This window comes from Belonocnema kinseyi, chromosome 8 (assembly GCF_010883055.1).
Source record: "Belonocnema kinseyi isolate 2016_QV_RU_SX_M_011 chromosome 8, B_treatae_v1, whole genome shotgun sequence".
In the NCBI taxonomy this organism is placed as follows: domain Eukaryota; kingdom Metazoa; phylum Arthropoda; class Insecta; order Hymenoptera; family Cynipidae; genus Belonocnema; species Belonocnema kinseyi.
In genome coordinates, this window is record NC_046664.1 from 114,642,603 (window position 1) to 114,660,178 (window position 17,576).

At 36.4% G+C, this 17,576-nt stretch overlaps 1 protein-coding gene across 3 annotated transcripts in view; it reads right to left on the bottom strand.

Moving 5' to 3' along the window:
- LOC117177752 (inactive peptidyl-prolyl cis-trans isomerase FKBP6-like) overlaps positions 1–17,576 on the bottom strand; it is a 119,885-nt gene that overhangs the window by 54,009 nt on the left and 48,300 nt on the right. For all 3 annotated transcript variants that reach the window (XM_033368661.1, XM_033368659.1, XM_033368660.1), the window contains exon 2: positions 1,529–1,778. In XM_033368661.1, the coding sequence (XP_033224552.1) occupies positions 1,529–1,778 (250 nt within the window). The remainder of the gene's footprint in view (positions 1–1,528; positions 1,779–17,576) is intronic.

A 17,576-nucleotide genomic window follows, 5' to 3' on the forward strand; every position in this document is an offset into this window, starting at 1 on the left:
GTTATTAAAATGCAAAGTGAGGCCATCTTATGAAGTTCATGTGTCGGACCGCCTCTTTAATTGCTCATCTTCTAAAATGAAACTTTCGCGCATTAGGTCCCTTTTTTCGCGAACGGTCATATATGCACCAATTTTCAGTTACAAAAAACGCTTCTATAACTGATAAAAGCTGTAAATATTTTAGTTTGTTAAGTACGTGGATAGAAAATAGGTTTTCTTCAAAAATCATTCTTTCTTTTTTACATCTATTTCAGCGAAGAAGTTGAGGGTTTGAAATTTTGTAGCCTAAAATTTATCAATCAACTTTATTCAAGTATGTACAAATTTGAAAGAATTTGAAGTAATGAATGAATTATACTAAAATATTCCATTTTAGGGTTTCGCAACCCCAGATAGAAATCCATAGTTTCGGTCGGGCGTCCATCTCTCTGTTCAACGTATGACTCAATATTAACAAAGAGCCCAAAACTGACATAGGAACTAAAATCGACAAAGGACCCAAAGTCGATACAGAATCAAAAATTGACACAGGTTCAAAATTAAATAGGGCCTAATACTGACATAAGGCTCAAAATCGAGACAGGAACAAAAACAGACACAGGGCCCAACATAGACAAATTACGCAAAATTGACATTGAGCCCAATAACGATATTGGGCAAAAAATAGACATAGGGCCGAAAATTCAAATGGGTTCCAAAATTCACATAGAACCCGAAATAGGCATATCGTCTAAAACTGACATCTGGCCAAAAATTGACATGTGACCCAAAATTGACACAGAACCCAATATGGACATATGATCCAAAATTGACATAGGACCAACATATAAGCACCTTAAACATCAAACCCCTTCCTTGTAGGCGCTCGGCACCTACTTTGACTAATTCTTTTTAACAATTCGTAGTTCATTATACGATTTTGACAAAATTAACAATTCGAGATATTATTATCAAAATGAAACAAATTTGAACTAATAATAAAAATGTTTCTAATATTTTATTTATTATTGTTTATTTTTAGAACGATTTATTTAACACATTTATGCATAATACAAATAAAAATTCCGGCGGAGAAATGTACATGCCCATTTCTATTAGAATATTACACGCAGATGTAACGCGATATATTTTTTCACAAAATGAATATTAAATTGATTCACCCACCTATGCAAAATAAAAAAATAATTAACTCAATCGGTAGTAAATTGTTCCTCTAAAAAGATGTTTCGCTTGTCACGGAAAATTAGGTTAATTGGACCTAGCACTCTTTAGGTTTCTGTGCTTTAATTGAAGCAGTTTACTGTCTCACAAAAACGTTAAATTTGTATAATCAACTGCAAAAAATCGTTTATATTACATTTTCTTCATTTAGTTAAGTGTATAATCTTTAGATTTACGTTTTTTATCGTAATGAATTACGTACAATTTACGCCTACTTAGGACTTTCAAAATTACCAAACCCACTGATAGCCATTCTGTACAATGTTATCGTTAGTAAACTTCTTGACCAAAATTCAAGAAAACCTACCATGCCGTTGCCAAGAATATCATTCATCTTTCTTCTTAGTTTATCAAAGTTAATGTCACATGGCATTACAGCTTCAGGAGCCTCTTCATTTTCTTCATTTTCATCAACTTCATCTGCATCGCCCATATTGAGAAATTTCAAAATCTCATCGTTCGACATGAATACATTTTTGGAGTATTCAAAATCTTCTTCAAAATCGTTCATATCATTTCCAATCTCCAAAGTGACACCCTCTTGCGACAGCAAGTCACTGAAAAAGTGAAGATAAAGAATATCTTGGCACAACTTAATTGAGAAACTCCAAAATAACATTGTTATAAAATATCTTTCTTGATCAAACAAGCAGACCAAATTAACAAAACAAAATTTATCCAAATCAGTTTCATCAAATTATTCACTTTTAAACAGTTCAACATTTTTTATTAATTTTTGTTAACAAAAATTTCTCATTATTTCTCGGTATATTATCTTTAAATGAGACGTTGGAATTTACTGTATTCTACTTAATCATGGTTTTTAAATAGTTATAGACCTTTTTACCATGAAAATGTCATAAAGATACACATGGTTTTTAAATAGTTATAAACCTTTTTACCATGAAAATGTCATAAAGATATACATGGTTTTTAAATAGTTATAGACCTTTTTACCATGAAAATGTCATAAAGATACAAAAAAGAAAGGCAGAAACTGATGCAGACGGCGAGAAGGAGAAAAAAAATATGAAATGAACACGCGAAAACAAAAGCCGAAGAATAGTTTGCGATACCTGTGTTGGTAACACGAAGGAATAATAAGGAGACCTAACTCCGTTTCTCCCATTGGCAATAGAAACATTGCCGTAAGTGGTATTTACATTACAAGAAGATCTCAAATTTTCGTGCGCAGGTGCACAGTTGTCTTCTTACTATACATGAAAAAGTTTGCGAGTGAGAGAGTTGTTCAAATTGACGTAAGTTAGAGAAATTCTGTTCGTTTGTTTTGATGCAGGTGGCAAGAATTTTTTGTTCTAAGCCATGAGGTGTCAAGTGCGGGGTTGTGGTGCAAGTTACACGCCGAAGAAGGCGAATACACTTCGCTTTTTAAGCCTTTACTCTTAACTTTGCAATTAAAAAAAATCTATTTCTAAATTTTAATCCGAAAACTCAACAAAGGGCCCTTTAGTGTCGGCTACTCTATTAATATAGCATATCTGCTTGTTATTTGTGATCGTATTTTTATTTCAATTGCGGAAAGTACATTTTAAAGCCTTTAAAACATTTAAACGATCTACCTGGACCTTTAAATATATCTACCTGAGTGCCTGTGGAGAATTTCTCAGAGCCTTGAGAATACGCTGATCAACAAAAGAACACACAACCCCGCAATTGACACCACATGGCTTAGAACAAAAAATTCTTGCCACCTGCATCAAAACAAACGAACAGAATTTCTCTAACTTACGTCAATTTGACAAACTTTCTCACTCGCATACTTTTCCATGTACAGGAGGAGGACAACTGCGCACCTGCGCACGAAAATTTAAGATAATTCTGTATTGTGCCTACCACTTACGGTAATGTTTCTATTGCCAGTTTCAAATGGCTTCCAACTGGCAGTTGGATCTCCATCATTCCTTCGTGGTGCTCACTTCCTCCAGCAGTCCGCTTTCAAAATTTCATGAATGTTTCGAGTTTTTCAGGTCTACTTTTGACTAAATTTTGTTCCTACTTTATGCAAATTTAACAAAATTTGCTTATGCATTGATTACACAGGCCGATAAAATTTGTACCCAAAGACCGGACTATCTGAACGTGAATGATTTTGGTGTGCTCAAAACGAACCCGTTGTCTAAATTTTTCCATTACGTTAGGTTTTTGAAAAATCCTAACCTAAAAGTGCAAAAATGACTAGTTATAGCCGTATTGAAGGCAATATAACATTATCAGCCATTTTCTTCCTAAAAACTAGCACAAAAAGCGAAGATAGCGAACAAATGGTTAGTGTGTAATATCTCGAAGGAAAAAAATCGGTTTTGAGATGATTAAAAATGTAAATAAAAGGTAGAAAGAAGTAATAAATTAGGGCGTTAGCAGTTTTTAGAAAAAGAAAATAACTGATGATTTTATATTTCCTTTAATACGGCTACGGCTCGTCATTTTTGCACTTTTAGGTTAGGATATCTCAAAAACCTAACGTATAGGAAAAATTTAGACAACGGATTCGTTTTTAGGACACCGAAATCATTCGGGGTCACATAGTCCAGTCTTTGGGTACAAAAAAGGTGTAAGTTTTGTCGCCCCGTATTATACAATGTAATTTTGAAGGATTTCTTAATAACTAATGAATTCTAAGCCTTTCCGGAATTAAAAAAAAAATCTTGAATTATAATCATATTACTCTTATTGCTAAAATTCGCATCCATTCGAAAATTTTTAATTTGTCGTGAAGTAATGACACAGTCAATCCCACAATTATTGGTCAATCCAACACATTGCATTTTCTCTCATTTTTTCATCGCGAAAATTCTTTGCACTTTTATTCAATAGTTCAAGTAATGTTCATGCTTGAAAAGGGACCACACCGAGTCTGAAACGTTGCCAATTTTTATATAAAGTTTCATTTTCTCTTGACCTTTCACCCCGGACACTTTCTATCACAGTAATTATTAGAACTTTGGAATAGGTGCGAGTAAGAAACTCGAGACATTTTTTCAAAATTCGTCTACATTGCCATGTTTTCCAGGTCTTGTAGCCATCCTGGATGTAAGTGCATAAAACAGATGACTGCATATGAGGGTGAATTATGCAGCATAAGCCATAGGTGAATGATGCAATTACACGAGTCAGCAATTATCTGTGGCGCAAGGCTGCCAAAATTTAGTATTTTTAAATCGGAAGCTAAGCTCTTCTTTCCCAGTTTTTTTGTTGACACTAATTTTAATCCCATATTTGATCCATTTTCTCGAATGCTTCACCCTTAAATGTATGCGATATATGTTATTGGGAATTTAATTTCAATATATTATAAACAATAATATATGAAAAAGGTTGACATTAAAATAATTTTTATTGACTTTTAATTACAAGAAACTATCTCAATTTTTGTCCCTAAATTGAAGAATTTATTTAGGTTGTTGGATAAACGACTTTGAAAATGAAAGACTTGCTCGAAAATTGGTCTAAGTCCAAAACCCAAATTTTTCTGGCCCTGGAAAATCATAAATACCGAGGAAGCAGACGATAATAGAGAAAGAGTTGATTTTTAGGAGAAGCCACGCTTGACAAAAATATCTTTTTTGCGCAACACCGATACTTTAGACAAAATCTGAGGAAAGACCCAAAATTCCAAGACTTTATTCAGGGTGTTTACTGGGTAGGCCAAACAAAATTTCCGTACATTCCCCACAAGTTTCCCGTACATCTTTTTGCAAATTCTAACACAATAATTTTTAACTAAGGTCGCAATAAAAAATCGGTCACGATAAAATGGGATCTAGCCAAGAGATTTAGGGTGCAATTTTACTATCGTCTTAATTAAAAGCTTGCACTAAATATTATAATAGAGATAATACATAATGTGATGAAATGAACGGTGTAGCTTTGGTTAGTTTTTTCGTTTAACCATAGTTATGTTATGTAATAGAGTTGTGGATTTTTTCATTAAAAAGAAATCAAGAGTCTTTTTTTTATGCTCATTTGGGAGGAGCTTAGAAGCTGAGTCTTGCGTTGAGCCTGTTTGAGTTTTTTCGGATCCGGTTGAAGATCGATCATCGGCGAGTGGGTTACTTATAGATTTAGAGGTCGAAGGTTCTGAATCTTTCGTAGGCAGAGTTTAGAGTTTGAGAATCCATTGATTTATCAAAAGCACAGTTTTTGCATATGCTTTAACTGCTTGATTATGCTTGCCCCTTTCTGATAACTCTTTAGAGCTTTGATTCCCATACTCTCAACAGAGATTGGGTAGTGATTCCACCATTTGCATGTTGCAGCATATTCATCCAGGGGATGGTGTTTAACCCATAGAAATTGGATCTCCTATTCCTTTTTGTACTTAATTTTTTCAGGAACTGCAGGCTGATTTATCTTGGCCAAAAATGCAATTTCTCTGCACAATAATAAAGTCATACTTCGTCTAAAATTCAATCGAAGTCAGAATTTCTCAAAAAACCCCTTAAATATCCATTGATCACTATTTTTTTTGAGGTTATGCAGCCGATACAATACTTTAAATATCAAATATGGGAATGAAATTCATAGAAACATTATTTAACTTTAATGCTACATTTGATTAATAAACACAATCAAATCACGCTCAACAGTTTCGATACGTAATTCGTAATTTTACGATTTAGTCAAATAGAGGAAGATGATAAAATCTTTTTTTTTTTCAATCGTTATAATCGTACACTCGGCAGAGTTATGATCATGATCCAAGAAATCCATGCCTAGCCACTTGAGGGCCCCGTTTCGTTGAAGTCACGCAGCCGCATGGTTCCACCATTTTGTTTGCGTAGGCGCGCGTTTGAACTTGACGCGTACTCTGCACGACAAACTGTCACCCGCATCATTCATCCAAGATGGAGGAAGAATGCGACAGGCTTCTGATTGGTTCGGGTTTTTTACTTACGTGTGGCTAGACCATATATTTTTTGGAAGATGCACTGAACGACGTCGATTTTGTTTGACTCAGGCAAACATATTATAACATATATACGGCAAGTGGTGGCGGAGTGGGGATAGAATTATTAGTAGGTCAGGATAAGTGTAGACGGAGCTGTCGGCGAAAATCCTAACCCACCCCGCTGTGCCTCTCTACCCGCAAAAGTATACATCCCCTCTTAACAGTTGTTGTGAGTAAAATGAGCAAAAGAGGCGCTGTCGCCGAAATGATTTTCAGTCGATAATAGAGTTTTCTATGATTTTTCGGTCGATGAGCGTTGTCGGAGATAGTTGTTTGTAGTAACTTGTGGCTTTTAAGGTTATTGTGGTGTCGCTTTATTGCGCCAGTTGCTATTTTCTGGAATGTGCTTTGCCTGTCGACATGGCTGGATTAATAAGCCCTGGTTACGTGATGAGTGGTTTTGAATCGTGAGGTGTCAGTCAAAACGGGACCTGTTTGTTTAAAACAGTCCTGGAAGTTTGATTACAATTCAACTTCTGATCGTTGAACTTGAACAGGTATGGTGTTTGAACATTTGAACATACGCTTTGGGACCTTAATTAACATCTGCTAAGTGGAAAATGCTAAGCTGCTGCTAAATGGTGTGAGTCAGGCCAGTATATTGTTTGTAAACGAGGCTTCGAAACTTTCTGGCGGTTATTTCGAAGGAAGGCGCCTCTTTAGAGGTTAACCCAATGTCAGATTCAAACAAAAATGTGATCCTAAATATTGTCCGCAACGGTTGAGCAAAACGCGCATGTGCTTCAACTTCCCCCTTTCACCTTTGATTCACTTGCTATCTCAATCCATTTGCTGCCATTTTCTTATTTTTCTGTCCTTTAATTTGATTTCCTTGTAACTTCCTAATATTCCAGCTTATTGCTTTTGGTTTTTTCTTCCCTCTGCCCAAAATTAACCTACTTTGGGGATCAGCTCGGGTGGTATTTAATATTATCTATTTAGTTGGAAAAGGGGGATTTAGTTGAGACTGTGGTTTCAACATTAGTGTATACACGCCCCTGCTCGTTAACAGTTCGTTGGGTTGCTCGCGTAACTGATATGACGTGGCATAATGGGCGGCGTGTAGTGATACGTGTAAGCGGTTTTTACGTGTCTTTTTCTTCCTATCTCTCTTATTGCTTGTTTTTTCTTTTTTTCGGGCTTGGGCACCCATGGAGGGGGGTTAGCACCTATATTTGTAAATACGTTAGTCATGACTTTTTAATAGGTACACCATATACATTGTGTTAGCCATTTTCATCTGAGTTTGTAGGAAAAACGGGCACCGGTTTTGATTATGATCACAATTGCTTGCTTTGAATATCTGACATTAATGATAGGCTAAGGGGGGTTAATGAGCAATTGCGATTTAACATAGTATAGTCTCAGCGTTAATTGGGCTTTTTTCGCGGGTTTTCTTCTAACCTTTTGGGCTATGCCTCGCCACACCCCGGTGCAGCATGGGGCCCTCGGACGTCGTAGTGGCCCGGGAGTCAGGGGGCTCAGGAGTAACGTTGGTACGCAAGATCGCGGTGCGGGAAATCTTCAGGATGATGCTGAGGAGGCTCGAGCTCCCTCAAATACGGCGCTACTCCCTCGTAACTCTCCTTCTCGGGGCAGGCGCGGCATGGACAGAGTTAAGAGAAGGCGAGGCTCTTTTACTCCCTCCCCTGAGGGGGGCCTCAAAAAGCTGCGGATGGATGCGGTTAATGAGAACCAGTTAGTACAGGGTATTTCAAACTCTATGCAGGCCGCTCATGTAGCCTACCAAGGGGGTGTTAGCGATTCGCGGGAGGAATACCCGGAAAACTTCCTTCAGTGGACTAGGGCGGGTGGTTCCCCCCTCCTCTTGTATCCGGATTCACCCCCCCTCCCCACCTTACATGGTGTTTCTTGAAAGTAAGTTTGTGGGGAAGAATGTGTGTCAAATCTTTAGGAATCGGAAAACCCGGGTTACAATTTTCTGTACATCTTGGCCTGAAGCGAACATTCTGGTTCTCTCTCCGGAACTCAAGAGAATGGGGTATAATATTTACATCTCTCCTTCCCTGTTAGTCTAAAAGGCCTTCGCTAATAAAGTTCCCATCAGGTGTTCAATTCAAAAAATTGCCCAGAGATTTTCTCCGGAAACTATAGAAGGGATAATATCGATTAGACGAAGGACAAATAACTATGGCTCGCTAAGTGAAAGGGTGGAGTTTGTTTTTTCCTCCTCTGAAATTCCCCGCAACATTATGATTTCCAATTGTACATTTAATTTAACTCCTGTGATCCCTCTCCCGAGAAGGTGTTTTTTCTGCCAGAGATTTAGACACGCATCGGATCGGTGGTTATAGGTTGTTATATAGGTTGGATGAGGTGGGCATCTCTCGCCCCAGGGTCCGTGTAACTTCGACACGCTCACCAGATTTCTCTTCCTCTGCTCCCATTTCTTCTCCTCAGTGAGAAGAAGGTCGGGCTCTGATTACTAATCGCCCTCCTAGTATCTCTTAGCCAGTCCTGGACCTCTCTCACCACTACCAGAGTTCGTTCAGGGACTCAGTCAACGATCCCGCGGAAATGAACATCCAAATTCCAAGCAGACTGAAGTTGCTCTGTCGGGTTATGAGAATGAGGTCCTTTAACCCCAGTAACAACTGACTGCAAGACACAAGCATGGATTTCCAGGGCTTTGAGATGAGTAATATTCTTGTTACTCAAATCCCTAATTAAATCTGATTTAGAACAACTGGATCAAATAAGCTTAAATGACGAATGAATTGGTCAGAGGGGAGTAAGACCAGGTTCTTTTTACTGGTTTTACATCTGGGCTAAAATTTTCAATGGCTTTAATTATTAGTTGTTGTGAATGAGTTCTCGTTCTTTTACTTTCAGTACTGTTAATGTTAGTCTTAAATAGAATCAGTAGGAAGAATTTAAGATCATTTACAAGTTCTTATAGGACGATTGAACCTGTTAAAAGGGAATATGGTTGTTGATTTATGTTTGATTTGTAAAATTTACCACAATTGTATTAATCTGTTATCGATCCCCTAGTTATCTTAAGTTTCAAACCTCATTCTGAGAAGATAAATTACAAAGAGGGGAATAGAAACAAAATTGTGCATGTTTTCTTACATCAGAATTAGCTATTTTAATTGTGTCAAATTGTTTGTTGGTAAGCTGTTGATTTTATCCTCAAATCTTAAGGTTAAATACAATTAGTAAATTGAATTGTAATGGATTTTTGATTGTTTCATTCATACTAAATTTTGGTTTTAGCCTCAACCTTAAAAATTAAATATAATTGGAAGTTATAAGATGAATAGAAGTCTGATCTGTAAATTTATTTCAAGTTTATTTTTATTATCGATCTTTTGGCTATTTCACCTCTCAAATATTATTCTTAATATAAAGTCATCTACTGCAATGGTAGGGAATATTTGTTGATATTAGTATTAGTATTTTATCCTCAAATCTCAAGGTTCAATAGAACTAGTAAATTGAATTGCAGTGGATTTGTATACTTAAGGGCATATGATACTTCTTCGCGTGGTCAATCGGGTACAGTTCCCCCGGCTTTTTTTACAGAAAAATGAAAATTTTTAAAAACTGAATTCGGAGATGCTATAAAATATCATAGCGGACGTCCCGTACTCTTTTTTGAGGGATAATAAGAGAAAAATGATTGTGCTAAATACAAATTTTATGCATGTGCATTATTCTGAGGTTACGTCGTTTTTCATCTCTGCCTTTCCGAAAATTTGGAAATTATTTATGACACAAACTTTTTTGATTGCCTGCAAACAAGGTTAGTTCCACGAGATTAGTTACTTTGTTTATTTGCAAGTTCAAAGTTTTCAGCCAAAAATATTGTGTAGTTTGGAAGTAACGCTCGGGAGAATTGTAACACACATAACCTCGAAATATACACAAGCGTGTTTAGCAATATCAAAATTTAAAAAAAAATGTGCGGGGACGTCCGTTAGCATGTTCGCTATCATATCCCAGATTTTGAAGACAAAATATTTCTTATCCTAGGAAAAAAGCCGGGGGAATCTAACACTAAAAAAATCGATACTAATTCCAAGCGCTATGCAAATTAATCACATTTTGCTCAATTCAAACTTTTTTTAATTAACCTACAAAAAAAGTGTGTGGGGACGTCCGTTAGCATGTTCGCTATCATTTCCCAAATTTTTAAGACAAAATATTTATTATTCTAGAAAAAAAGCCGGGGAACCTGAAACTGGTAAAATCGACAATTTTCTAAGTATCACATGCCGTTAAAGGACGATTAAATTCGTCAAAAGGGAATAAGAGCAGCACCTTACTTGTTTTGCACACTGAAGTCAGACACGTATATTATACTTTAATTCTCGTGCTGTTAATAGGCTGTCGTCTTTAAGGGGACTTATTAGAGTTCTAAAAAGGAATGTAAGATTCTGTCTTCAATTTTGAATATTCTACTTTGATTTCTTGCATACGTCATCTAAATATTGGTACCTCGGCAGCGACAGAGCCGGTTTTTGGATACAATGTTTATATTTTGTTAAACAATAAAATGGGAGAGAACAATGGAGAAAAATTGCAGTGACACTGAGTATAGCCGTATGTGGATTCTTGAGCACTCTTCATCGACCCTCGTAAAACTCACGAGGCAGACTCCCTGGAGCGCTGTGAGCGCTCTTTAAAGCGCTTATGAGATGCAGACCAGCTAAAAAACTGAACTCAGGAAGTTATGGTTTGATTCAGTTTTAATGAGCAGAATTAGTTTATTGGCATAATTTGAAGAAATTGTGAAAAAGATTCATGAAAATCGGTTAATATTTACAGCAATTATGGAAACATTGAACTATATACAAAAGTGTACCCTTTGCCAAAAACTTGAGATCTACTCCCTCAGTCTGAATAATGAGTATTCAATTAAAAAGTACTAATTAAGAAGTCTTATTAACTTCGAATAACTTCGATGTTTCGAAAAAATTCAAACAGTTGTTGCGATTATCTTGTACGGCTTAGAAACAGAAACGTTCTTTTTATCGAGAGAAAGTCATAAGGATAAATCGAGCGAGTTTCCCAGTCCAATGTTTTATTCTGTTATCTTCTGGGAGGGCACAATTGTAGTTTATTAATTTTCTTTTTACTACTCTCTCAATCTGAATAATGAGTATTTTGTTGAATAGTACTGATTAAGAAGTCTTACTAAATAACTCAAATTATGCCAATAAACTAATTCTGCTAATTAAAACTGAATCAAACCATAACTTCCTGAATCCAGTTTTTTAGCTGGTCTGCATCTCATAAGAATGAAAGGGTCATGATTTACGAGCAATTCACAGCGCTCCAGGGATTCTGCCTCGTGAGTTTTATGAGGGTCGATGAAGAGTGCCTCGAGAATACACATACGGCTACACTGAGTGTCACTGAAATTTTTCTCCATTGTTCTCTCCCGTTTTATTGTTTAACAAAATATAAACATTGTATCCAAAAACCAGCTCTGTCGCCGCCGAGGTACCAATATTTACATGACGTATGCAAGAAATCAGACAAGAATATTCAAAATTGAGGACGGAATCTTACATTTCTTTTTAGAAATCTAATAAATCCCCTTAAAGTTGTTGTTTTTGAAGTTTTTGTTTTTATCTCCAAATTTAATGTTAAATAAATTAGGAAGGCAAATTAAAGGTGATTTAAGCACGTTAAGTCCCTCTGCTGCTGATAATTAGCTGTTGGTTTTTGTTTTATTCCTAGATGTTAGAAGGAAAGCGGAAGGAGCATCAGAATTGGTTTATCGATTTTTCTAAAGGTTTTTACTGGTTTTTTTATATAATGGCTATCTGAAATTTCAAATTCATTCGCAGTAGGTGGATTAAATAACCTCAAAAGACGGACGGACCTGTAGGAGGTGAAAAAAATTAATTAAATAATTACACAAATTGAATAATTCTGATTAGATTAAATTTTTAATTAATTATAATTGGATTCAATTTTAATCCAATTAAATAAACTAAATAATGAAATCAAAATTCTACTAAATCAAAATTTCTATTATCAGGCTTTGATGTTTAACAGAATTCGTAAGAGGAATCAGAATTGATTTCAAGTTCGACTGAATCTGTCAAAGTGGAAAAAAGATAGAAGCTTAAAAGTCAGTCGTTTTTTAGTACATAAAATTTGGCTGATAATAAGCTTTTGTTTCTTTCTTTCAAACTTGGTGTTGGATGGATTTTATAGGATGAATTGGAGTTAAACCACTAAATTTTCCTAATGTATGTAGTTGTTACTGATCTCTCGATATATTTAGTCTTACTGGGTACCCGCCCTGTTCTATAGTTAGTAGTCTAGTAAAATTTTATTAGAGGTTTATTGGCTTAATTTTGGTTATATATTTACTTTATATAGCTTTAGTTTGGCGAATGCTCTCAGCCGGTCGGCTGAAATGACGGGTGAGAATGGTACAAGGTGGGTCATTAAATTGGCCAATTGGAATTCACACAGTGTATCGGGCAGGGGGGTGGGGATTAAATCCCTGCTTTTTGAAAATGACCTGGACCTTTTATGTATCACAGAGACTTGGTTGTCGCAGGAGCTTAGCTTCGAAATTCCAGGATACTTTACTTATAGAACGGATAGAGGGGGTGGACGTGTAGGTAGTGGAGACCTTATACTCGCCAGGAATGAGTGCTCAGTAGACAGGATGAATTTGGAGGGCCCTTGGTCTGAAACCATTGACGTAGCGGGTATCACTCTATCTTCATCCTTAGGGAAAATAGCAGTTGTGGTAGTTTATGCCCCTCCGGACTCTAAGGTCCCCAATGATACTTGGCTCACCCTGAGTTCGAAAATCGGCGAACATGGAAAAATCATATTTTGTATGGATTTCAATGCCCACTCTCCTATGTGGGGATCCTCCACACCTAATTACGCGGGTAGACAATTATGCGCAGCAATTTTCGATTCCGGGCTGGTCCCACTTAACGACTCAGAGCCCACGTTCCTGTCTTCTTACGGTTCCCTTTCTAACAATTTTGACCTGGTTTTTTGTAACCCGGTTATCCCTGATATCCTCATGCAGGGTAGGGTGTAATGCATACTCATCCGATCATGTCCCAGTCTTTTACAGATTTGATACGACTCCTGTCCTTGCGAAATCTGCCTCGAGTATATTTAATGTCCAGTCCATGGACTGGTTGCTCTTTAACAGGCAGATGGAGGAGCTCGTCCCAGCCCTTCTCGTTCCCAGCTTCTTCTTTGGATGCTTCACAAAAACCCTCATATTTTGATGAGGAGTGGGAGGATCTGTCGGTGGCTATTGAGGTGGGAAGTGCGACCGAGGCATTTCGCATCCAACCTGCGAATTACACGGCATATTCTATGCACTTAAACACGTTACGGAGAGGGAGCGACGAGATGCCGTTATTTTCTCTGACTCTCGATCTGCTTTTATCAATATATAAGGGACAGACGTTTTAATCATGCAGGACATCCACTTGTACGGCTTATAGTAGATCGGATGGCCGCGGATGTGCGTTCGGGTGTCAATGTCATTATTGTATGGGTTCCGGTACATGTGGGTATTTTAAGGAACGAAGGGGCTAATGAGATTGCGAGGTCGGCCTCTAGACTTCCATTCGTCGTTTAGAGAGGAATTCCGATAGCTGATCTTCGTCTGGTCTGTCAACGCGACTTTCGGGACTGGTCCTTGCTGTGCTGGCCCTTTGAGGGGACGAGGGGTTCCAGGGCAGACTTTAATTGCATGGAAAGGTTAAGACTCCTAGGCTGTGGTTCCGGGGCTGTGGTTTTCCGAGCCGCCTTATTAATTTGACCACGAGGTTAGGCACAGGGGAGCTTTTTGCGCGGATGAGGTGGGGTCTACCGGCAGGCTGAGAGTGTGGCGCCGAGGTCAGAAGCTTAGCACATCTCCTCCATCGGTGTCCGCGGCTGGCGGGGGGCAGGACCACATTTTACCGCTATGTTAGGCGGAGTTTTCCGGATTTGGTGTCCGAGGAACAACTTAATATTAATTAAATCATATTCAGTCCAACTGCGGAATCTGTGATTGATTTGGGGCGTTTATTTGGGGGGTGTTCTAATTTAATAATATGAGTATTTAAGTTATGCTTTGGCTATGAGCTGGGTTCCGTGTGGAGGTCCCCCTTTTTTCCTTATCCCACTCGGGTTCGGGGTGAGCGGGGACGTCTACAGCGGAAGGCCACTGTGTGGTTTTGTGTGCCGTGAATATCAAAGCAGAATACGATCTTTTTACTTGGAAGTGAACACTCTATGGTTAAAGTTGGTGCAGCTAGTTGGATTAACTCCATTGGAACATTTCATTACTTATTGGATACATGGCTCATTGAATCTAAGACGCTACAAGCAAAGAAGAAGATTTTTCTGAAAATATTGATGATCACTGGAGCAATTAAAACTATGTGTTACCCGACGATCGAGGAAAATAACAATAAACAATAACTAGTAACAAATTCTAAATTTTGTAACTCCAAACGATTTACATATATGAATGCTTTCATGTTGAAACGGGTTGCATTTAAAATTGTTAAATTGTCAACAGTTTGATTCATTTGATTATAAATTTTGAAACATTATGTACCTTTCAATAGTTGCAGTTCAGAACTAGATTACCAGAATTTTCCGAAATTTTGCTTTTTGGATATACGATTCCCAAATAATTTAATAAATATTTTGTTAAAAGGATTTGTTCGAAATCTCGTTTTCAATATAGTAAAATAAGAAAGACTGTTGGTGATTCAAAACCAAATAGATGACTGTACTTGTATCCCATCTTCATATTTTTTTTTAATTCTCTAGCCTCTTACCTTTTTTTAAGACCTTTTTCTGACCATATTTGTCTTCCTAAATTTTGCTTAAAACAATACAGGGTTGGCCATATTCGACGAAAAGATTTGGCAACACTGTAACTTTTAACAGAGATGACAGATCGAGTAATGACGTAGCGCGTTTGAAGCATCAGTCTAAGGAGATTTTTGCCATGAAGCAGTACACTCCACGCGAACGCTCTCAGATTGTTGAAATTTACATTCTACTAAACAAGTCAATTGTGAAAACTTAACGTGCATGGAGACTGGACACTGGCCCGTACGAGTGCGATATTTTCATCTGATCGCCTTGGTCGCTTTTTATTTGGACGCTTGGGATTAGTAAGTGCCTCACCTGATGAAAATCTTTCATTCAAACGATGCAATGTAGTCGCAGAAGGCGCAGTTTTCATTTTATTTATTTTTCTCCATGTACGTTGAGTTACTTGTTTTGTTGAATGTAAATTTCAACAATCTGAGGGCGTTCGCGTAGAGTGTACTGCTCCATGGTAAAAATCTCATTAGACTGATACTTCAAACGCGCTACGTCATTAGTCGATCAGTCATCTCTGTCAAAAGTTACAGTGTTGCCAAATCTTTTCGTCGAATATGGCCAACTCTGTACAATAATAAAACGCTTCTTTTCTCAAAGAAAAATCTCTTGAATCAATCAAATTCCAACCAAAAGTCTTGAATCAATCAGAAATTATATATATTTAAAATTATTATTATTGTTCATTTAAAAATAAAGATATACCTTTCTTCTCTTTATACGTATTTCAGCGACAACTCGCATATGTTATACAGTGCGAAACCCCGACCCGAAATCTTTATTTTCCCGGAACGGATTAATTTTTTGGTAAGAACACTTTTTTATTTCTATTCGGCTCCCCTATATCTCCTATATATCTAATAAAAATTATCTTCTCTCAATTTAGCAACTCAAAATTTCAGAAGGAAGTTTTTTAAAAATTTTTATTGAAAATTGCACTTCTTAACCTTTTTCTCAACCGAGCCTTTTCCATTTTTAGGTTGCAGTCACTTCGAAATTATAAACTTCTACATTCTGTTTCTAGAAAATGGATTTTTTGAATCATACATTTTCTTGTTTTAGTTTAGAAACACTTCATCTCAGGACCAAAGTTTTGTTTTATCTTCAAATGGTGATTTTGATTTTACAGAATATTATTTAAGTTCCTGAAAATTCCGCTTTTGTTGCTTATCTTGTTCTGTACTGCAGTGCTTCATTTAGGAGTGACATGGAAAATAAAAAGATTACGATACAAATTTTGAAGGCATCGTTCTATCATAGTCTATTGTTTGATGCCAAAAGCCAGTATAGGGCCAGGATTTTTCAATTTTTCAGACTTCCAACTTGAAACAATGCAGAAGGTGTACACAAGTTATTCAAAGTTAAAAAATAAACGTCGTTACAAATTATTTTTAAATTTAAAGAAAATGCACCTATTACTATGCGAATTGTTGAAAAAAAATTTAATTATTTTTTTCTTACTTAATTTTCATTAATTGACTACTGAATAGTTTACAACCTGAAATAGAAATTTAGTTTCAATTTAAACAATACGTACATGTATCAGTAAACGCATAGTTTTTAATATTTTATCTATTCACTTTTTATCAAAAATGTCACACTGCTCAATTCGAGCCTCAGTTTCTTTTATGTTAATTTTCAACTTTAAACGTTTCAATTTTTAAAGTGTACATTTTTTAATAATATTGCTACGTGTATAGAAATTTCGGCACGAATTTCAGGACGAAGGGGCTCTATATATGGACATTTTTGTACGATTAGCTGGATATTTTCGGTACATGTTTTGTATCGTTCAGAGGGTTTGAAGCCTTTACGTCTTTCTTACCATTATTTATTCAATGAATTTGGCTAATTAATAGCTAAATGTATATTTATTTATAGCGAACAGAAAGCCCATTTTAGTAACCATTTCAATTAAAGTTAAGTTATAAATTTTAAACTGCTGTAACAGAGAATTTTATTCTCAATTCATATTGAATTTTTATACTTTATTATAATACCTTTTTATACGCGATAACAATTTTCTTTTGAATTTATAAAAATTAAAAGTATGGTAGGTAGACATGACGGTTATAAAAAAAAATATTTAATGCAAAACAACAAAATTAATGGGATCTAACAGGAGTATTAGAAGTGCTCCGCCCTCTCGTCCCAAATCTATACGTTTCATAAAATTCTGTGTCGAATGATATATACTTTAAAGACACCATTTTTTGACACCTCATATATATACAGACTGTTGAAAAAATTCTTAACGCTTTTTCCTGATAGTTTGGACCCCCCTCCTGTCGCTTTTTCTATATAAGGTTTATGTAATTTCAACATTGGAATGAACCTCTTAGTGCCCCCGCCCCCCAGGGCGTTACACATTTTTTTTATCGGACTCGTATGTGATATTTATTTTGTTCTAGAGCTTATTGAATCTCGGAGTGATTAGGAATATGCATTGTCATTAAATAATTAAATCCCCAAGATTAACTATTTTCTGAAGTTCTTTAAGAAAATATTTCGACAAAAATTGAAATATTTCTATGTA